Source organism: Thrips palmi, unplaced genomic scaffold (genome assembly GCF_012932325.1).
Source record: "Thrips palmi isolate BJ-2018 unplaced genomic scaffold, TpBJ-2018v1 HiC_scaffold_15, whole genome shotgun sequence".
NCBI lineage: Eukaryota > Metazoa > Arthropoda > Insecta > Thysanoptera > Thripidae > Thrips > Thrips palmi.
Window position 1 is genome coordinate 4439790 of NW_023144624.1, and position 21263 is coordinate 4461052.

General features: G+C 45.5%; 4 protein-coding genes across 8 annotated transcripts; 2 read left to right on the forward strand and 2 right to left on the reverse strand.

Moving 5' to 3' along the window:
- Positions 1–50: 50 nt before the first annotated feature.
- LOC117640896 (26S proteasome non-ATPase regulatory subunit 13) lies at positions 51–2261 on the reverse strand. The gene is made up of 7 exons (XM_034377879.1): positions 2102–2261; positions 1556–1669; positions 1280–1469; positions 939–1190; positions 669–857; positions 391–588; positions 51–305 (listed from the first exon to the last, which is right to left on the reverse strand). Exons 1-7 carry the CDS (start codon positions 2212–2214, stop codon positions 207–209), a joined length of 1155 nt encoding a protein of 384 aa, XP_034233770.1. The 5' UTR covers positions 2215–2261; the 3' UTR covers positions 51–206.
- Positions 2262–2450: 189 nt separating this feature from the next.
- On the forward strand, positions 2451–10642 carry LOC117640897 (high affinity copper uptake protein 1-like). Of its 2 annotated transcripts, XM_034377880.1 has the most exons (7): positions 2451–2577; positions 8064–8105; positions 8180–8434; positions 8527–8654; positions 8745–8831; positions 8946–8975; positions 9303–10642. In XM_034377880.1, the coding sequence occupies exons 2-7, from the start codon at positions 8091–8093 to the stop codon at positions 9502–9504; spliced, it is 717 nt and encodes a 238-aa protein (XP_034233771.1). In that variant the 5' UTR covers positions 2451–2577; positions 8064–8090; the 3' UTR covers positions 9505–10642. The 2 variants fall into 2 exon arrangements, with proteins under 2 accessions (XP_034233771.1, XP_034233772.1); XM_034377881.1 differs by lacking the exon at positions 8946–8975.
- Positions 10643–11405: 763 nt separating this feature from the next.
- LOC117640892 (zinc finger protein swm) lies at positions 11406–19916 on the reverse strand. 2 transcript variants are annotated; one of them, XM_034377870.1, is made up of 18 exons: positions 19696–19754; positions 18897–19015; positions 18591–18817; positions 18328–18504; positions 18051–18247; positions 17838–17974; positions 17619–17762; positions 17212–17523; positions 17050–17121; positions 16767–16969; positions 16240–16590; positions 16005–16136; positions 15510–15632; positions 14429–14824; positions 14117–14343; positions 13884–13992; positions 13509–13796; positions 11406–13429 (listed from the first exon to the last, which is right to left on the reverse strand). In XM_034377870.1, the coding sequence occupies exons 1-18, from the start codon at positions 19752–19754 to the stop codon at positions 13334–13336; spliced, it is 3369 nt and encodes a 1122-aa protein (XP_034233761.1). In that variant the 3' UTR covers positions 11406–13333. The 2 variants fall into 2 exon arrangements, with proteins under 2 accessions (XP_034233761.1, XP_034233762.1); XM_034377871.1 differs by lacking the exon at positions 15510–15632 and having other exon boundaries at positions 13288–13429; positions 19696–19916.
- A 185-nt stretch (positions 19917–20101) lies between these two features.
- LOC117640899 (histidine triad nucleotide-binding protein 1-like) lies at positions 20102–21227 on the forward strand. Of its 3 annotated transcripts, none has more exons than XM_034377888.1 (4): positions 20102–20243; positions 20502–20735; positions 20806–20875; positions 20958–21225. In XM_034377888.1, the coding sequence occupies exons 2-4, from the start codon at positions 20511–20513 to the stop codon at positions 21047–21049; spliced, it is 387 nt and encodes a 128-aa protein (XP_034233779.1). In that variant the 5' UTR covers positions 20102–20243; positions 20502–20510; the 3' UTR covers positions 21050–21225. The 3 variants fall into 3 exon arrangements, with proteins under 3 accessions (XP_034233779.1, XP_034233780.1, XP_034233778.1); XM_034377889.1 differs by having other exon boundaries at positions 20120–20239; positions 20958–21227; XM_034377887.1 differs by lacking the exon at positions 20102–20243 and adding an exon at positions 20250–20398 and having other exon boundaries at positions 20958–21227.
- Positions 21228–21263: the final 36 nt, after the last annotated feature.

Below are 21263 nucleotides of genomic sequence, written 5' to 3' on the forward strand. Positions count from 1 at the left end.
GTTTGGTCAAGGTATTAAAACTGTCTCTGGACAGAATTTAAACTCTTCAATTACAAAAACCTTGTTTAATATAAGGATTCTACAATAAATTACAATATGAACTTTTTTTTTCAAAATGTAAGACACTCAAAGTAACAATCTGATTAGAAAGATGCTATGCTCGAATCAAATCGAGGAAAATTAGTCAGTCACAGAAACACATGATTTTACAAAGTTAAAAAGTCATGTGCTTGAGTCTCTAGAAGTTGCTCCATATTTTTGACATCTTTACACCAAACATCTAATCTCTTCACCATAGTTGCAATCTGTAAGGGGGCAAAAACATGGTTGCTGTGGTTACTAGATTTCAAATGACAAATAATTCATGTGTGCCATTATTGATCCATCTACCTGCTGTTTGTCCAATACACGTGGTTGCACCCAAGTCATGTGGACGCGGCCGTCAACTTGATCAATTGCACCCTTCACTAACCCCTGAGCTAGGGCTTTCATAACAAGCAATTCAACTTCATTGACAGGTAACCTTGTCTCTGCAGCAATTTCTTCAAATGTGAGTTGCCGGTCGGTAGAGGGTCTTTTGAAGGTCATCTGTGAAAAATTACATTATAATAAAAGTTTAAGACCAGCAGTGAACAAAATTTACTGTATGCCACAAGATGAATACAAACCTCCATGAGACAAAGCAAAGAAATTTTTTGGCGCAGTTTCAACTCTTGGGCGGCTAGATCAGGAACACTGGCCCACTTTGGTTTCATTTCATCGAACTTGGCAATGTCACCAGAGTTGAATGCAAGGAGTAAATCTACTAGCCATTTGTTGGGTGTGTTTTTCATACTCTGAAGAACAGGGTGAGCAAGCTAAACAGAAAGCACATGTTAGGTCATGGGATCAGCAAAAGACTATCATGGAAAACGAGCCCTACAATTGAGGCAACTTACAAGCTCTCCTAAGTTGTAAACACCCTCTCCGAGTAAAGCTGCAAGTCCGAGGAAGAAAGCATGCTGCATTTGTTCCTTGAAGGAGAGATCATCCAGATTCACACATCCAAGATACCGCAGCGCAGTACGGTAATACTCGGCATGTTTCCCTTGTTGACGGTAATAATTACTGGCTAGCAGGTAAAAGCGTCCATGCACTGGACCAACACCATCCTTCTTATCCAGTTCCTTCTCTACATCATCAATGATTTTCTAGAAAATACAAAACAAATTGCAGTATGAAGACACGGAAAACTTATCCTGCAGAGAAACAACAAAAAATTAGAAGAAACATAGCATACCTTGGTGGCAACTGTGTCTGATAATTTTTCTAAAAGAATCTGACCGGCCAGAACCTTGCAAAGCATAACAGCATCTTCACAGCCCTTGACCTTCACTTCCATCTTCTCTAAGAATGACACAGCTTCCTTCCAGTCTGTGTATTGCTGAACAACAAAGGCAAGTATCTCCACCAAGGAAAGAGGATTTATTCTGGAAAACAAATCAAATGGTAGAGTCGCATAGTGTATTGAAGAGAGAAAGAAAAGTACAGCGAGCAGAAACAGCAATACACTTACTTGTTTTCAATGTACATGATAAATTTACTGTACAGCTCCAACAATTGTTCCCCTTCTTGCAAAGAAGGATGCTTGACAAATGTCATGAGTTTCAGCGTCAGCTGGTGATAGAGCCTGTGGAGAACAATGAATGAGCATGAAAATGAAGTCTAGTTGTTGACTTCTGTCAGCTGCCTCAATGAGCATTAGGTGCTCGTAATAAAAAGGGGAGAACACAGCAGCAGAGAAATAAATGAAAGAAACTGCAGAAACCATGGTGAAAAGTGACATCAATCAAAACACAGCCATAACCTTCAGCACAGGTTATGTACTGCATGACAAAGTGTTGATTGTGCGACACAAAAAAATCACAACAATCAAGTCAAAGGTCAAGAAGAACTCAGTGGTGATGGTTTTAAGCATGGCAAGGCAAACAAACAAAGCTGAAGGTTCCTATGTCACAGAAACATTTTCCTCGATTCATTGTTGCTGGCCTGACAGCCACCTCCCGGCGGTCAATGAATTGGTTATTTTCTTGACAATAGGACAGAAAATATCACAACTCACTTCTTGGTATGCAATTCGTCTAGGGCGGCCCATTCTGAAGCTACTTCGGAGCTTGCTCCAACTTGTTTCGAGCTCAAAAAGCCGCTGATGTTTTTACCAACGTCCACCGCCATTTTCAGAAGTGACTACTCATGCAGACTACAACAGACAGAGTAACGAAACTTGGAGCAGAGATGTCACCGGATGTTCACGGCATCACGGCCACTATAAAACTTCAATGTGTTTTCCGCTTTAATTGAAGAAGGAAATCGCTTTCTAGGAGCTGAAAAAAATGTCAAATGAATTAAATCACTCGAGCAAGAGCTATTTTAAACTGTTTTAAGCCTATCTCTGCCTGGCCCTGTATGTGTGTGTGTGTGTGTGCGCGCACAGTCGAGCTCTGCTGTCTGCTGCTGCTGTCAGCTGTCAGTCGTCTGCTGGCCGTGCCGCGAGCCGGTCGTGCCCACTCCACTTTCTTCGCGTTCGTGCCGTTTTTGGTGAGAGATTTTGATAGTTTATCCACAATTGATTGATTTCGGACCGAGCGCCGTTTACTTAGATCAGGCTCAAGCTGCTACCATTGACTGGCAGCGTCAACCTAACCTCTCAACCCGAACCGGAGATCTTTACCATTATTCATGATTTCTGTCAGGGACGAATGTCTAGCCAGCTGCCAGCTATATCGTCACGCTTTAAACTGTTTCATAGTAAATGCCGTACAGGTTATTGAAAGACACCCCTCCCTCCCACCCACCCCCGCACACACCCAATGGTGCCGTGCGATATGAACTCAGTTTTCATTTGATTTGGGTACCCCAATACGCTCCTGAGGAGACGTCTATAACGTTAGGTATAAAAGCAACAAGGTTTCTGGTCTCGGCAAGTTACTGTCAAGTCTTCAGTGCGATGAGCAAGAAGCCCGAACCCTTTACGAACTGAACATATGGATGCCCAGGTAATCCGGACTCTTCCCAACATTTCGTGGCTTGTTTGTCGCATGAGCTGAGGCGACTTGAACGCGTTTCAAGAACCGTGTGGCACTTCCCCAGCGCCGCAGCCCCTGCAGCCCCTGCAGCCATGCCTCATGCAGCTGAGCGATTCCGAAGAACCGTCTCATCGCTCCATCTCTCTCGCACCCCTACGGCCCTACGGGAGGCCCTGCGGGAGGCCACACGAGTGCGACAGAGACAGAGCATCGAAAACGAGCCTTCGGAGCGCGTGTTGCAAGGCTGGTGAGGCGGCGCGGCGTTACCGCGGCTCGTGCCGTATCAAGCGCGCGCCGTTTTACAGCCACGCTGTCGAGGACAATTGCCCCTCCCCCTCCCCCTCTGCCCGCGAAGCCCTGTCCAAAGGGCTTTGAACGCTGCAGCGCCCTTTCTCTTGCGTTGCATAAAGCTCCGCCGCCTGGGTCCGAAGGATCATAACGTCGCCCTGTTTCTGTCCGTGCTCCGTCGCTCCCTCGCACTCTGGGGGCGTTCCGCGGGGGTGCGAGAGAGACTGACTGAGCGCGGCGGTGCACTGTACTGATTTTCCTCCAGCGGCGGCATGGGGCGCTGGAGGCGCGCGGCTTGCCGCTAGGCTCGCCAGTGACCTATTCTCTCTCTCACCTACACGGGACGCCCCATGAGTGCGAGAGAGACAGAGCGACGAAAACGACTCTCGGATTCGGTCTGCAGCGGGGCCCCGTTTCTGGACCGCTCGGAACGCGGGCGGCGTTGCTCCTACAGTATGTCGACGTCGCTCCTCGTTCCTCGCCTCGCTCTCGCCGCGAGCGAAACGAAACAACACGAGCCGACTAGGCGGTGCCATGGCGGTGCCTGCGGTGTGAGTGAAAGGCTCAAGCGGGCGGCGCGTGCGGCGCGTGCCTGCAGGCCGATTCCGAGCACTCCGAGCACTGCTCTCGGCGCTGTCCCTCTCTCGCGCTCAAGGGGCGCCGCAAGGGTGCGAGAGAGGCAGCCAAAGGGGCCCGAGGGCGTTCTGTCTTCATTCCTCAGGGACCGCTGGTTTCCTCGACGAGCTGGATTCTAGTGCGGGTCCGCCGCCGCGGCGTCGCCGGGCAGCCATTCATGCCGACCGATGTGTCGATGGCCGCCTGACCCAAGGCGTGGCCCATTACAGCCCGTCACACAGACCACTGGACGCTCGTAGACGCGGCTCGCGGCGTGTCATGGCCGGGGAATGAATCCGCGTGGAGCAGCCGCTCTCGTGGTCTGTCTCGTCACAGCGGCCGCAAGCAAGCCCTACACTGTCCGCGTATCAGTGTGTTTGTCAAGCATCCTCGCCCGGAACTGCAGTCCAGCCCTGCGGACAACGTCTCATCGCTCTGTCTCTCTCGCACCTTTACCGGACGCCCCCAGAGTGCGAGAGAGACGGAGCGACGGAAGCGTTGTGCGGGATCCGGAATCGCTGTGCTGCGCTCTGCTGATTCCACAACAGTGGCGTTTCGTTGCCAGTCTCTCTCGCACACTCATCTAGAGGCCCCAGCGCCAGCCGAGTGACTCCTCTCTCTCTCTCTCTCTGTCTCTCTCGCACACACTCTTAATGTTCTACAGGGAAGATTCTCCATTATTTTGGTGAAAATGTTCCATATTATGGTGGTGCAGCTGACCTCGTAACATACCATGGAGGAATTCACTGTACCTTATAGATATTTTGTTGGTATCATGGAGAAAATCCCCACCATAAAATGTTGGTGCAGCCTTTCACCGTAAGACATTTACAGTGCACCTGCGGCACACTCCACGAGTGCGAGAGAGACAGAGCGAGGGTGCGGGATGGAGCGCCTGGACGTTAGGCAGCAGTGAGGCATCTGTGCGCACGGGCTGCCTAGCGTCCAGGCGCTCCAGCCTCCAGCTTTAGCAGTGTCCTGCCGAGTGCTTCCGCTGCCCGCACTCCTCGCTCTGTCTCTCTCGCACTCTTGGAGCGTGCCGCAGTAGTGAGAGAGACAGTGCCACCCTTGCCGAAAGAGCCTTATCGAGCCGCTGCCGCCGTTTGCCCCTGTTGCCGGCATGTTGCCGGCCGGCCGGCTGACCTTTCCGCCGCTCCGCCGCGTTCCGAGAGTCCTTTTCGCCGCTGTCTCTCTCGCACCATTCCGGGACGCCTATGAGTGTGAGAGAGACAGAGCGACGAAAGCGACTCTGAGCCCCGAGGGCCGAGTAGCCAGCCGGCACAAGGAGGACGAGCAACGCGGAGCAACGCGACTTGGCCAATTCATTATTATTCCGTCGCTTTGCCTCTTCACTGTGCGTGAAATTCGTTTCGGTTTTTGCCTTGTTTCCCTTAATCGCGTTTATTATTACGGGCCCGTCCCTATTCGTCTCTTTTTGGCGCCGCTTATCGCCAGGGGTCAGTGCAGAGGTGACGGGACGGCTCTGAAAAAAATAAATAATTGAAATGCGGCATTGCTGGGTGGGCCAAAGATGAGGCCACGCTTTTGTGGCGGCGGCCTGGCAGTCCCGGCGCTCCACGGTTATAGTGGCGCCGCGCCGCGCTGCCTTGGGGTTCGAGGGAAGGCCTCGGTTTTACGTTCTTTTGTCTGGGGGTCGGTGTGAAGTTTCGAAGTTGTTCAAATTGACATCTTACAGAAAAAAGTACGGAATTTTTAACAGTGGGACTGAAACTAAGACATCCGCTCGGATTCCGAGGCGGCACTTAGCCGTCCGGATGCCCGGATGCGCCCGAGCGATTGGACGGCTGGCGGTGGCTGACAGCAGCGTCGCGGCGCCGCAGGTGTTTCCCCTGATCGGCGCGTCGCGCTGCGCCCCGCCGCGTCCCGCCCCGCCGCTGCGTCGCGCTGCGTCGCGCTGACGAGGCATGAGGAGTCGAGGACACGCGGCTATTTCGGACGGGCCGCACGGGCCGCAAGCCGCACTACTGGGCACCTGCAGCGGCCGCGCTGACGGGCTGCGTTCATTCATTTCGTCAGCCCCCTGCTCCTTCCCCCCCTTCCCCCCCCACCCCCTCCGCCCCCTCTGCCCCCTTCCGCCCTCTGCTCCACCCCCAGCCCCACCCCGTTTTTTGCTGGCCCCCTGCTCGAGAGGGATACTACAGGTGGTGTGTTGTGTATGTCACAGCGCGGCTCATCCATGCAGAAGAACATACAGATGGGGCCGGCCACCTGTGGGAATCGGGTATGGGAAAGCTGGGCGGAAAGGGGGGGGGGAGGTGCTGGCACGCGCCAAACACGCGACATCGCGCCAAACACCGCGCCACGCCGTGGACTATCGCGCGATGTGTGGTTCGAGCTGGACGCCCCAGTAGGTGAAGTGCGTCCTGAAGTGCGTCCTGAAGTACACGCGACGCTGAATGGCGATGAGCTGAATGGCGCCGTGACGCAGTCCGCTGCACTGCGAGTGAGGCGAGCGCGCTTCCGACGCGGAGCGCGAAGCGAGAATTAGCCGCGAGGGCCCACGATGAGTGGCACAAGGAGGCCGCGGCCAAGCCGGGCCAAGCCAGGCCAAGCTTGGCCCGGCCGGCCGGCCGAAGGGCGCCACTACAATCACCTTGAGCGAGTGCAGTGCGCCCGGCAAGGCAAAACGCCTACCGCTATCTCGTGTTTGGACGAGCCGAGTGACGACGCAGCGACGCAGCCACAGTCTGCGGCAGTCTGCAGTCCGGCGCGGTCTGGCCCGCGGCGCGCCCCTCGCCTTGAGGCCCTTTAGTGGGTCATTTAGGCCCTTCAGGCCAGCAGGGGTCCGGAACCCTAATTCGGTTCCGGGTAGTCGATTGTCTAGGGATTTTACGTCGAATCCTGATGAATTCAAGGGTGGACCAGGGGGGCGTTCAGAGGGTTGCGATGTAGCAAAAGGTTTCCTTACTTCCTGCCCTGCGTTCCAGCCTGTTCCGGGCCAGTTCCGGATCCCCGCTTCGGGTCGCCTCAGGCGGAGGCGGGGCAGAAATCGGCCAGCCGCTCTCCGCAGAGGCGTCGGCGGTGGTCTGTGGATGGGTGCGTTCGAAAACGGCGGCCTGTGTGAACCGCATGCCGCTGTCGCGCCGACTGACTCGGTGGTGGTGGCGTCGAGGAAGGCGGTGTTTTCGAACGCACCCCCAGCATTCCGGCGCGAACCCCCTTGCCCAGCTCCAGCCTGGGACTGCCTGGAACGCACGTCGGCGTGGTGCCGTCGCCATGGCGACCAGCCGACACGCCCCCGTACCCCTGCAGTGCCCTCGAGCACTCGGGGGCTCCAGGGCGCTGGCGTGAGTGGGCGGCGTCCTGGGCGGCTACTGCTGCCCGCGCTGAAAAAGGCGCCTCCAGCTTTTGGACAGTGGGCGGCGTTTCCGCCGCGGTGGCCGTTCCCTCCTATTTCGCTGATGCAATGAGCTTCCGCCCTCGCATGGTGGGCATCGCCACCCGCCTGGCGCAGCCTGGCGTCCCTCTGTGAGAACTACGGGTGCCACTTTTGGCCCGCCGTGCCGTCCGACTCCGTTAATGGACTTAGCGCCTCTCGTGGCGCTAAGAATGAACAGGGACAGGACGCTTGCATTCGGGTCATGTTGTGTCACAGCGCTTGATGTGATTCGTGGGTTTTGGCCGCACTTGTGAAGGGCAAACATATGGTGCATCTGTTCTGTTGTCTCAGGGCGGGCTCTTTAGCAGCACCGTCACGCCGCACGTGGAGCGGTACACTGATTCCGTCGGTCTGTCTCTCTCGCGCCGGTGCGGAGCGCCCCATGAGCGCGAGAGAGAGACTTCCCACTCGGAATCAGTCTGCAGGCGGCGCGTCGCTCTGCGGCAGGTGGCACGGCGGCGGTGGCATGGCGACGGCGCACAGTGGTGTGGAAACGGGGCGGCCAGGGCCTAGGCTGCCTAGGCCCCTTGAGGGGAGGGGGGAGCGCAGCGCTGTTCTACTCTGGCCCTTCGGCCGCGCCCCCAGCAGCCCTTTCCCCATCGGCCCCTTCGGTCACCAAAAAGACGAAGGGCGAAAGGAGATTCTAGGAGTCCTTGTCTTTTCTTGTCCTAATTGAATTTTCTTTATTTTTTCAGAGGTGAGCTGTGGCCTGCTGTGTTAAGATGGACCACTCCATGGTGCGTTGGATGACACCCTTTTCCGTTGTTTAATTGTTCTTCTTTAACTTTCAATTTTCTAATTTGGTTTGCAGATGGACCATTCAGCCCATATGGGAATGGATCATTCAGCCATGAATCACTCGGCTATGGATCACTCAGCCATGGACCACTCAACCATGAACCACTCAGCCATGGACCATTCAGCCATGGACCACTCAGCCCATCTAGCCATGGACCACTCAGCCATGGACCACTCAGCCCATCTAGGCATGGACCATTCCACAATGGACCATTCTATGATGGATCATTCAACTATGGATCACTCCTCTATGTCTATGTCAATGACGGTACGAGTTCAATAAACTTTAAAATTCAAGGGTTTTTATAAAATTTAAAAAAAAAGGTCTTATTTTTATTGTATTGTTTCTTTTTATTCTAGTTTCATTTTGGAGTAATGGAGAAAGTTCTGTTCAATGAATGGCAAGTTGACAGGGTATCCACAATGGTATTATCATGTGTTGGAATTTTCTTCATGGCTGTCATATACGAGGGCATTAAATATTACAGGTATGTCACATTTTCAAGTGTTTAATTTAACTTGCCGTTGCTTTAAATTTTATTTGTGTTCTGAATGTATCTATGTTAATGGTTCATTAGAGAAAACCTGTTATGGAGGACCTACAATTCACTGCACTACAGAGCAGTGAACGATAATGCTGTTCCAGATGCAGAGAATCATAAACCGTAAGTAATTCTCTCATTTTTTATTTGCTTCTAAGGATACCTTTATAGAAAGTAGAACCAAGGCAGCAGTTAATCTCATATTTTTGACACTTTAAACGTGTTTCTAAATTTCAGTGTTGTCCGAGAAGTTATTCGCAAAGATTCGTAAGTTTGTGACTGAAATCAATAATTTTAAATATTCAAGCATGATTGTTCATTTATATTTTTCTAGTTAATTAATGCATGGTTAATGATTGTTCATTGACTTGCAAGTCACACCAGTTCTAAATTCTAAAACCTTCTCTGTTTGCATGAATTATTTCTCAACACTCGAACCTCCTTTTTTCTTGTTGTAGAGATGTTAGTCTTTTGGTAAAAACTTTGTTTTAGCACAACTTTTAGTAGCACAACTTCTCAGTACATTATATTTAGATTCAAAACTCTTCTTATGAGCTTTGTTAAATGTGTCTGATTAATTTTTTTCTATTTCAGGCCCAGGATGTTTAGCCAGAAACATGTGTTGCAAACTGGCTTACACATAGTGCAGCTGATTGTGAGCTACCTTCTCATGCTGATTTTTATGACATACAATATCTGGTTGTGCTTAGCTGTCATTCTGGGTTCTGCAACAGGATACTTTATGTTCGGTTGGAAACGCACAGTTGTTGTTGATATGACTGAAACATGTCACTGACCCAAACTACGCGGCCTTGCGCCGCTAGCAACTCATGACAGTTTTGGAAGCCTAAACAGTAATTTGTTTCAAGAGCGGTGGTAAAAAAAAGGAAAAAGAATCTATGTTTGCTGGTAAAAGACAACAGGGTTTTCTATTAATGAATTAGAGCAGACTTTGCATGTGTTCTTAACTAACTGCAAGTTAAATATGTTTAAGATATTGCAATGCCTAGTGTTTTTCATGAAACCTCCTGCAATTTTTATTTTTAATGCCTGGAGTAAAATAATTTTTTAGTTGCTTGTGATTCAATGAAATTCTGTCTGTCACTGTGACGGCTGCAATGTTGATGGCAGCAATGAATTTATGAGCCTGGGTGCGAGACGTTACCTGTAGTCTTAATTGACCTGACCAAACCTTTTGGTCAACCTAAATTGTTTAGCTTCCAACTTTCCATTCATGTGATATTTTTTATGATGTGGCTTGGCTTAACTATTCCATTTGTATTAGTTGGTACTACATATGGTTCCTTTTGCCAACCCTTGGCCATCACCTATTTCTTTTAAAAGCAACTGGATTGATCCATGACTATCTTTGGGTAGTTAGTGTAGTTTAGTGTAGGACTTGACCCTATTTTTCCAAATATTCCATATTTATGATCTTTCTAAGGCTGATTTGACAACTTATCAGCTAGTTTTAGGTTCTTCTAGACAGTATTTCCTCAACTCTCAACTTCCTGAAATTTCCTGTCTTGATTCTCAGAATTCTGTGTGCATCTGGCGATTTCAAGTTGTATTTTTCTATGTATTATGGATATGACAGATTCTTAAAAGTTCTTGTGTATGCCACATGGTGTGTTTGTACTCTATCACTTGTTCCCCTTTTCTTCATTTGAGGAAAATAGACTGGATGCATTGGTAACAGTTACTTTAAAAGAATGCGCACCACTTTCTGAATCTGGAATTATTTTTCTGTATTGTTGGTATTTGATTTTATTGTGGCTGTGATTTAAACTAATACTCATTGCTGAACTGAATCTAATGCTTTGAGTATTTCGAAGTTTCCGTTTGTCATAGAAACTGAACACCAACAAAAAAAGCTGTCTTGTACTCCTATCATGTGATACTCCTTGAGTAAATAAACGAATACATACTAAAAAGATGTAATGTTGAATGTTTCCTTTGATCTGCCATGATGTACTTGTTGGGGAGGAAGAACTAAAGTAAAGGACATTGAAAACACATGATATATGGTAGGCTTTTTGAGTGACATAACACACCACTCACTTTTTAATTTGTCTCTCAAGAAACTTGAAAGCCTCAAACTTGCGCAGGTACTCGGCAGGACTTCACCCACTTCCTTTCTTTTTTTTTCTTTTTCATCTTTCTCATCCATTTTTAAAAATCTTTTGATTATGGCATCTTTTGAGATAAAAATTATGCTCAATAAATTTCAATAAGCGTACAAAGAGAATAAACAGGCACAGTTCATTGGTGTGAGGTTATCCCTGAAAATTGACTCCTGACTTCAAAAGAACAATTCATGACCCACGGTGAAAGATACAACAGAACACATGGTGAGCGCAACAGTGAGGAAAAGTTATTATTAATTAAGTAGGACCTGTGCTTCAAAACCATTGGTATACTTTTCCTATACACAATTATTACCTTTAAGGCCACCAACCCCATCACAAGTGAAAAAAGCCACCTGTGCAAAGTAAAACGCAGTTAAAAATGAGAATATGAGATAACAAGATTTGTGTCTATAACATCATATCATAATGACAAAATGTAACAGCGCCTTGAAAAATTTATCCCTATTTATACTAAATCAAGCTTTATGAGTTTTATGGTCCCTTTTAAGCCCGGCTAAGTCCCAACACCACTGGATAAAATATCAGTGGAGTTAATAAGTTTCAAAAATTTAACTGTTATAAAAATTATGTCTTTATAACAATGCAACTGTAGGAACACTGTCTCCATGAAAAGGATTGAAAAAATTGTGTAGAAATGGTTTACAATATACGAAATACCCAAATGACATCTACTGGAAGAACAGACATTTTCAAATTTGTTTTGTTCAATAGTGCACAGTGTTCTACTCACCAGTTATTTGAGACAAAAAAATGAAAGAAAAACGTCAAAACTGCATGAAGAGAATCTACTCAATGCCCATTTGGCCATTTAACTTAAAGCAGGTACACTTCATTATCTTACACACTTTAAACAACACTCTGAAATTTAAATAGAAGAGGAGAAACAAAGCAGATCGATCAGCAACATCAAGTTATCCTTGCAATTATAATTTTATGAGGAAAGGCAAAGAATATGTAACTCACACAAACAAACGAAAAAGGAGAAAAAAGTTGTTCAAGTCTAATAAAATATGGTGTTGGGATAAAACCTTGTGAACTCCAGATAAGAGGTAAAATCATATCAATTCAAATACTTTATAAATTGTTGTTATGCAGCTGAGCTGTTTGTTTGGCTATGCATATATTGTGTAGCAAGAACAAAAAAATTGGTACAAGCCAAATGATAGTATGTCTTAGGTTCAAACAAGGAGCACTAGAGAACATTACAGAAATAATTTGTACTAACTTAGATGAGGCAGTGACTTCCATTATAGGTACAAATTCATGATTGAATGGTCAAATTTAGAATGAGACTTTCACCCCCCCACAAAATGTGATTGGCTTAGATATTATTTATGATACAGAGTCTTCTCATGGGTGCATATTTGTGTTTAAAGCACAACCAAAATACCAAATTTCATGAATTGATACATGCGGCCTTGATATGACATCACAGAAGAAAAACATAAAAAACTAGGTTGATTCAACTGCAAATGCCAGCATTTAAAATCGTTCATGTCACACAGATTTACCCTTATTGCTTCACTGACAAAGTGAGATGATTTTAAAACTATCTGTCCTCTTGTCAAGCCACATACTCCAGAATGTAGTTATGGACTTTACTAAAACTAATGAAAAAAAAAAGGAAAACCAATCACAGTGGGAAAGCATTAAAAACGCTTTCTAACATGGTGAAAAGAACATGCATGGTTTTTCCCAGTGGTGGTATTTATTATTATACAACCTTACATACTGCACACCATTGTAAAAGGAGAAAACAATATAACATTCACTTTTCTCCTCATGCAGCAAAAAAGTAGTAAACACAATAGCACAACAAACACTTGTTCAGATAATATACATACCTACAAAGAATACAGAATTTCAGTACTTAAAAACAAAGCAACAAATCACTTAATATACATGGTTGCATGGCATGCTCAGCATGTCAAGAGTCATCCGCTGTTCCAGAGAAAGCAGAGGCAAGCAAATAGAAAGTGACTACCAATCAAGTTAAGAACTTGCCATACACTATGTGGCCTGAGAGTGGTGCCTTCTGGCATACCCATGGTTGATGTATTAATACACACATATCAGTCTTGGCCAAAACACACTTCCAGCAAACAATGCAACCAAGTTATCACAAGATTACTACTGTCATTTTCATAGTAAAAACAGAAAAATCAACAAAACAAAAAAAATCTTCACAATGATTTAATGTAAAAAAAAAAATCCATTAAGGACTAATAAAGGGGAGATAATGGGAGGGGGAATTGATTAATATAGAAATGAAGATGTTTGTGAGATAATGTAAACAGAGTACATTTTAAGTAATTTATAGAGGTGAATGTGAGTCAACATATGTTCAGTGAAGTTGTTTAAAAATTCATGTGAGAAAAATAAAAGACAAACAAAAGTAACTTGCTGGAAGTGATGTTAAGGGTAGATACTGTGCTCAGCTTCTGATTGAGCCAGCTGAGCAGTGAAAGCACACAGTTATCGACGCCAACTGCGGTCTTCACCGTCTTCATCGTCTTCCTCGTCATCAAGCAGCAACGCTTCTTCACTGGGTTCAAGATCCAAACCAACGAGCTGAAGGACAAGAGAAAAGTGCAATCAAAAGGCAAGGACAATACTTAATCTAAGTTCACTGCTGGAAAAGGTGACCCACCTCTTCCTCATCTTCAGCAGCACCTTCTCCATCGTCAATGAGCTCTCCTGATTCGCCCACCATCATAACTTGTCTCCGATGAGAGTTGAGATGAACAGTCGACAAAAGATGAGGATGTGCACTCCGACCAGGCCTTGGCACACTAGCATGCCAGGTAATGGACAGCAGCCTATCCCCAAAGTTTCTACCTTTTGTCATTGCCAGCTCTGCTTCTTTCCTGGACTTATAATTAAGGACTAAGGATGGGATGGCATCATCACTTTCATGATCAACAATCTGTCCATATTGCTGCAAAGTTATAACAGCAAAACCTTGTTAGTATTTTCCTCCAAAGAAAAAAGCACACAAATTCTTCATAGCTAGAAATCAACTCACTGCAAAATGGGCCAAGACATCGACTTTATCATCCTCTTCATAGCCTGACACGAGGATTTTGGATGGCCTGTGATCTACACTATGACCGGTGAAACCACCTCGCCGCACCCTACAACAACAAGTGCAAAAATTATCATCAAGAGGCAATGTAAACAGGAGCAGGTATACAATGCCAGCATTGTAAATTAAGTTCAAAAAGAAGAAAAAATACAAGAACATAAGTAAGAACTTACCCAGTGCGATACAAAGCTGGATTGCGGGTGGCCAAAGGACGAGGTACACCTCGTCCACGGACAGTTCGGAGCGACCCGCGCATAGGTTTATTGGGAGATTGAACAATTGCCTGGTTAGCTGCTTCCATCTTCAGGATGACAACTTTCCGTTGTAGTTCTGCAACATCCTCACCTTCTTGCTGTTTGGCTATGATATCAAGCTCAGCATCCAAAATTTCTCTTTGTGCCTGAAAAGTGAAAGGTGTTGAATTCAGTGGGTTAGGGATAACCACCTGGCAAATCAATTTTAAGATTTGAAGCATGATTGGTTACCTCCTCTATTGTTTTCTTGACTAGGTTTGGGGTAGGAGCCTTTGCTACCGGAGGAGGTTTAGCCGTTTTCAGAGAAGGAACTTTAACATTGTTATTTGTGTTCCCTACAACTGCTGCCAAATCTTTGCGGATTTTTTCAACACTTTCTTGTAGGGACTTAATTGTAGTCATTACATCTTGGCGCTGTTCTTTAGTTATATCCTGTTTTTCAAGTCTTTGGATAAGCTGCTTTTGTTGATCCAGCTGTTTTTCTAACAGGTCTTGTTTACGTTTTCTTAAATCAGCAGTTATTTGAAGGGCTTCACGGCGTTTCTCTTCCTGTTTCTTCTTCAAATTTTGTTTAGCAACGGCCACCTCCTGTAATTTAGCTTTCATAGCCGCTGCAGCCGCCGCTTGCTGAAACCAAAATAGTTTTTGATAAGATAAACATTACAAAAACAATGTTAAAGTACAAATTACTAAACACAAACAGATGTTTTACATAATAATTATCAGGCCACGACTATGAACTACACAACAACATGCTGATAACTAAACAATAAAAGACATGCTCATGCTTGTTCAAATCAAATCCTCTAATTCATGTGGTATGATAGTGCAGATCAGAAAGTGAGTGAATTTTTGTCTTCTTCATAACTTGTTCAGTATTCAATACTACACAAATACACATGAGAAGGATCACAATTATCAACCAGACAGGCACTTACAAGTTAAAAACTAAAAGAGACATGCACTTCAACCTTAAAAAGTATTGGTTTCAAGATTCCATCATACTTTGTCACAACCATAGCACCCCAAAAGCTCTAATAATGAGATTGAAGAAAGATCAAAACAACTTCTGCATTTCAATGCACTACCTTGGAAGGACTCAGACCCCAAAACCCTTAAACAATAGGGCTTTTCTACTTGGACAAAAGCTAGAATTAGTGAGCTTCAGGCGCAAGGAAACAAAAATTTGGCAAAATAAAAGAGTAACTACATTTACAAACAAAATCTTTGAAACTGGCACAAGAGAAAGACAGCCACAGGAAGGGGAATCAATTCTAATAAAAGAGTATGCTGAGTATGGCAGCACACCCACCTGGGCTTGTGCCTGGGCGACAGCTTGCGCCTTGTTAACATGAGTAGCTAGCACTGGGGCAGGAGTCACCTCCTTCTTGATGTACAATGTCTTGGTGAGGCTGTTGCCAGACATCATGACTTGCTGCAAACACAACACTCAACTTAGTAAAAGGGACGTTTGTAGTCTAATGTACACTGATTTCTTTAGGTTTAATGCTTCATTCTGAATGAAGCTATCTTAACTTGCGTTGCCCCTTGCAAAATTACCCTTATGGTGTTTTTATATTATTATATTTTTTTCCTGTTTCTTATTTATTCAAATAGTACAAGCATGTAAGAAGACCATTATTAAACTTTCTCTCAAAACATGCTTGGCATTTTGAAGTAATATACATCTTGAGGTAACACAAACCAGAACCGAGTCTTGCCTTTGTTAAACATTACATAACAAGTACATGTGGTGTATAAAAGTGTGGACTATTTCATGCAGATATGATAATAAACAATTTCTCACCTCCTCTATCTCTTCCTCAGTAAGTTGAGGGGCTACCTTGGCATTCATAACTTTCACTTGCATGGGTGGCACTTGGGCTCCTAATCTGTCCTTAACAGAAGGCTTCATGGGAGGTAGATTCTCTTGCTTAGCCTAATTTAAAGACCAAAAATAGAAATAAAAAGTGCATCAATAAAATATTTAGGCATATAAATCAACTCATGGAATACAGAGGGTTTCCTAATTCTCCACATACCTCATGGCCAACAGCACCATTGTTGTTATTGTGCCAAAACACTTTGATGAAGCGGTTGTTTAACACAGCTTCAGTGCTCCGATAAGCAGCATTAGCTTCAGCATGAGAGGAAAATGTGACAAGAGCTGCTTCAGGATCTCCTTCAAACTGAACTTGGATGTTGACAATTTTTCCAAACTTTGTAAAGTGATTATTCAAATGAGTAATGTTGTTCATATTGCGAGGAATTTTCTTCACATCCAACGAACAGTTTCCTTGGTTGTGTTTCATTCTTGTTCCAGCTGGGCCTAATCGACCATAGTCAAAGCCATGACGCCTCTTGAGGGGCGAGTGTCCATCTAAAGCCAGAGTCTGCAAATAATAATAAATTAAAAGGTTTAGTAGACACAATTTATTTAAAAGATTTAGGTACCTTGATTTTAAGTGTTTATAACACAACAGTGTAATGGCCCTATGATTTGCACATAGGGTGATTTGCAATCTATTAGAAACATTCCATGAGAAAAAGGAGGAGGGCATACACTCACCTCTCCATGCATTGGGTAGTTTTGATTGTTGTCTTGATGCATGGGTCTCTTGAAACCCATACCACCTCCAGGGTGGTGACCCATCATTGGCCCAGAATGGTCGTTGAGAGGCACAGAGACAAGCTCCCGAGTTTGTTGTTGACCGACCGGATTGTACATATTTTGAGGAGGAAGAGGACCGCGAACCATACGACCGCGGTTACCTTGAAATCACAAAATCAAACAATTTAGTTGTGATCAAGTCAATATGTAAAAGCGTAATATTTTACTCCAATTGCTTTACCAGGTCCTCCCCTTGGTGGCATCCTATTCCAAGTCATTCGAGGCTCCATGCTTGGAGCATCTGGGTTGTACTCTAAAACATAAAGAAAATTCAGAGAATGATCAGACACTGCTTTTCGGAGAGAGTATACAGTAACATCGGCGGTGCTAATTTTCTTCATACCCATGGCTGCTGGCACGGGAGGAGGAGGAGGGAACCTGGTGTGGTGGAATGGAGGCATGTGGCCAGTCATTTGAACCATAGATGGTGGGGGTTGGGCTCCACCCATGACACCGGGACCCGAAGGAGCCACGGCAATTGTACTTTGAAGTCCACCAATGTCGTTTGGAACGCCTGAGCCTGGTGGGCCTGCACCAGGTTGGGCCGGTCCACCCTCATATGGAAGAACTCGTGACAGGGACACGTCCTCCAACACAACTGGATCAGATCCATGATCATAGGGACACAAGTCTCCTCGCATGCAGTATCCCTTTTCTGTAAATGATGCCGGAGCAAAATAATAGTCAGTGGAATTTCAATGGAATACCAGTGGGAACAAATATCTGCCTAAGTTCGATCCTAAGGCCTACCATCGAAGTCCCGACATCGCCGCTTTGGCACTTGGCTAACAACACTTTGAATACTTTGAGATGGAGGAATAACACGGTCCGAATCTCCATGGTTACTGTCTTGCGTTGGTGTTGCTGTACCAGATAATGGTTCTTTCTTGCGTTCTGGAAATAGATATAGGCTTAGGATCAGCATCAGAAACAATAAGCAGAATGTAAAGCGCCAAAAACAGCCCTTACCGTTCGAGTGTGATCTGGAGCGAGACAATGAAACTCTACCGTGAGGAGAACGGCGATACCTACTTCTAAATCCTGACCCATGGCGAGGAGACCTTGATCTTGAACGCGAGCCCCCTCTCGTCCTCGACCAGCTTCTCCTGAAATGAGAAATTCTTCAGTTGCAGTCGCCAGTAGCGAATATGGGACACAGGTGCGTTAAATCGATAATGGTACCTTCTATCGCGGTCGTATCTTCGCGCGGGCGGGGACTTGTTCCGCCAGCGGCTGCGGTCGCGCTCGCGCAGCCTGTCCCGGTCCTTGTCCCGGCTGCGCGACCGCCTTGATCTATCCCATGAGCGGGAGCGTGATCTATTCCTGGGCGGAGAGGAGTGACGTGTTGACCTAGCCGAGCGGTTTTTCTCGTCTCGGTCCTGGGAAAGAAACAGTCAGGCAATCAGTACAAGGATTAATGAGGGAAAATAGATCAACTCAGAGAGGAGACATTGCATACAGAGTCCGATTTCCTGTGAGAAGATCTGCCACTGTAGCCTGCTGCAGGTGCAGAATTTGCTGTAGTTCCATTGACCTGGACAACACTAGCAACAGCAACAGTGGAGCTGCTTGGTGTTGCACTAGCTGAGTTGGCACTGGCAGATGTACTACTAGAAACTGTGGGTTGACTTGTACTCTGAAAAAAAAAAAATGAAAAATACAAAGTTTATTGAGCACCTCAATTTGAGGATAAAAAGGTTGACAGAGGAAGCGTGTGTGTACCTGAGGAGTAGGTGCTACTTTGGGTTGAGGTTCTAATGCTGGAGCAACCGTAGGTGTTGAAAGTGGCTCCTGCTTGATCTTGACTTCCTGCTTGACTTTCACATCCACCTCGGTTGTGGATGAAGGACTCTCGCCAGATGCCAATTGAGAGAGTGTTGTTGGTACTGGCAGAGTGTAGTCATCTTTCTCCAAAACAAGGAAGAGCAATGCCACGAATCGCTTTGTCTCTGTGATAGATGCCCAAAATTAATTTACACCAAACAATAGAAAATACAGCAAAAAAAATCATAATGAAAAGAACCATACCACTTTGCAGGAAGACTTCTAATTGCTCAACCATACTGTCCTTGAGCTCCTGCAAGGGTTTGTCTTTCTTGACCAGAGCAAATACATATTTGGCAAGAGCTGCGGGATCTGCATCGCACCTGTACAAAATACAAATAAATATTCAAAATAAGAGGGATTAAGTTAAGTTGATGAAGATGCAAGAAAATCAAGTTGTTAATCAAAGGAGAAGTTACAAGGATAACTGAATAACTTGTAAGAAAAAATTTAGAGGTTATGGAGTGTTGACGTTCGCAAAATGCACTTATTACGTACGGCTTGAAGTAACTAGATAAGTTTTTCTAATATTTTGAAACAGAGCGAGGATACATGGTCGAATATCAATTTAAAATGAATAAGCAAAATAGCCGAATGCCTGGTAATCAATGCAAGCGTTGCCAATCAAGTAGAGTACGTTTAGACGTGGGGGTCGTTAGCAACAGCGGTGGATAATTTGTGCTTCGGTCATTGTTCAATCATCGGATGAAAGTGACTGGACAAAGGGACGAAGGCGCGAGGTGCATCAATAATAAATTAGTACACCTGCGAGTGCAAACGTAAATACGGACGTGCCAGGTTGTACTTCCAGCTGACTGAAACGAGCCAAGAAATTGACAAGAAGCTGTGCGAGAATCTACGAGTAGGTGGAGGCTAAAGAAGCCGATAATGCAAAATTTGCAAACTGTTCATTCCATTGAGCAAAAAGTAATAATTAAATCTATCGGTACCCCCACTAAGCCTAGGCTGTGTGCCCCCACAGACGGATAAATGCCCTACTTACAATGGTTCCAGCACCCTGGCTAACCAAGTTTTTAATGCCTCTGGATTAGGCACTATCATGGTAGAGCGCTTTGATACACAGAAGTGCTTTTGAATCAACACCTAAAACCAAAAACAATCAGGTTTTCTAAATTTCTCCATAAACACCACAGAGCCACGATAAACGACAACTTCGCAAATTCGCCGAGCAGAGCGCAGCACTTGTCAGTCTGGCCTTCTAGCACTTTCTACTTTCAGTTTGAAACATCATGGTGTCTTTTTAAACTCTTCCCTAGTTTTATTTACGTGAGTTATTAAGTTAAAGCTGGATCAGTCGTGTCTTATGGTTCTTATAAAAATATCAAAGGTGGCTGACAATGTTTTTGTCACGTTACAAGTCTGTTGTCAGCAGTTTTGTTTTGTGTCGTTTTGTTTTTTTAGTACAGTCAGCTGCGTGCCCACCCTTCCCTGCCCCCCTGCCCCTGCCCCTGCCCATAACCTGGCCTGGACCCTAATCTTCAGAACAGAGACCGGGATTTCGCCGACAGGTTTAGCAAGTAGTTGCTGTAGGTATGTTAGATTGTCTTCATGCTCTTTTCTTGATTTAAAGCCTCAACTGTGCCTGATACATCATGGCACTTTTGGCACCAACTATATTACGTTCTCTTCGCCCCTTTCAATCCATCTTGAAAGTGGTATCAACTGCGTCTACTTGTCTCCCCCCGGTAATCCTCCGTGGATGTTTCGAAAATACAACAACAGTGTATTTGTTACTGCAGTTGTCATTGGTTTTCTAGTAACTAATTCAATGTGCTTCTGTTGTCACAGGCCAGGAGTATGGCGTCGGAGGTGGACAAGGCAAGGAGTGCTGCGGCATCTGCAAAGAGCCAGCCAACTATTTTTGACAAAATCATTGCTAAAGAAATTCCTGCTGATATCATTTATGAAGATGACCAGTGCCTGGCCTTCAATGACATCAGTCCTCAGGCTCCGACTCATTTTCTGGTGATACCAAAGAGGCGCATTGCCATGTTGGACGATGTTGAACCAGCTGACAAAGATGTATGTTGTAAACTATTTTTAAATGTTGTAAATTGTGTTTTTCACCAAACTAAATCCAACTCTATCTCAGATTCTTGGTCATCTGCTGTTTACGGCCTCCAAGCTGGGTCGTGAACGACTTGGAAATGGTTTCCGCCTAGGTAAGTTACTCTTTTTCCCAATTTTTTTAACTTTTATATTTGCCCCGTGATGAGCTAAAAGGGTGTTGGCATTCAATTGCAGTTATCAACAACGGGAAAGACGGAGCCCAGTCTGTGTTCCACCTCCACATCCATGTGTTGGGTGGAAGGCAGCTGCAGTGGCCTCCTGGCTAACAGAAGACGTGCCCAATCGCGAACATTTCCAGTGGTGATGGGGTTACTGTTGTTATCCCAGTTATTGAAGTACAAAATTCGTGTCTTGTCTTCACAAGCCCTCATGATAAATTGATTCCTTTTTGTACTTTCCTCAATTTCCTTGTCTCTTAAGCAATTAAAAGTTGACTAAACTAGACTTAATGCGTTCACTGCCTTTCAACGCCCAAAATCA

Bases quoted from the DNA above. Each gene is read 5' to 3' on its own strand.
- LOC117640896 (XM_034377879.1), bottom strand. From the start codon at position 2,214: ATGGCGGTGGACGTTGGTAAAAACATCAGCGGCTTTTTGAGCTCGAAA. The intron at 1,670-2,101 runs GTGAGTTGTGAT...TGTTCTCCACAG, and splicing joins GACGAATTGCATACCAAGAA to GCTCTATCACCAGCTGACGC. The intron at 1,470-1,555 runs GTAAGTGTATTG...TTTGTTTTCCAG, and splicing joins ATCATGTACATTGAAAACAA to AATAAATCCTCTTTCCTTGG.
- LOC117640897 (XM_034377880.1), top strand. The intron at 8,832-8,945 runs GTAAGTAATTCT...TCTAAATTTCAG, and splicing joins GATGCAGAGAATCATAAACC to TGTTGTCCGAGAAGTTATTC. The intron at 8,976-9,302 runs GTAAGTTTGTGA...TTTCTATTTCAG, and splicing joins GAAGTTATTCGCAAAGATTC to GCCCAGGATGTTTAGCCAGA.
- LOC117640892 (XM_034377870.1), bottom strand. From the start codon at position 19,754: ATGATAGTGCCTAATCCAGAGGCATTAAAAACTTGGTTAGCCAGGGTG. The intron at 16,137-16,239 runs GTATGTGGAGAA...TCTTTAAATTAG, and splicing joins ATGGTGCTGTTGGCCATGAG to GCTAAGCAAGAGAATCTACC. The intron at 15,633-16,004 runs GTGAGAAATTGT...TTGTGTTTGCAG, and splicing joins CTGAGGAAGAGATAGAGGAG to CAAGTCATGATGTCTGGCAA.
- LOC117640899 (XM_034377887.1), top strand. From the start codon at position 20,306: ATGGCACTTTTGGCACCAACTATATTACGTTCTCTTCGCCCCTTTCAA. The intron at 20,736-20,805 runs GTATGTTGTAAA...ACTCTATCTCAG, and splicing joins TTGAACCAGCTGACAAAGAT to ATTCTTGGTCATCTGCTGTT. The intron at 20,876-20,957 runs GTAAGTTACTCT...ATTCAATTGCAG, and splicing joins TGGAAATGGTTTCCGCCTAG to TTATCAACAACGGGAAAGAC.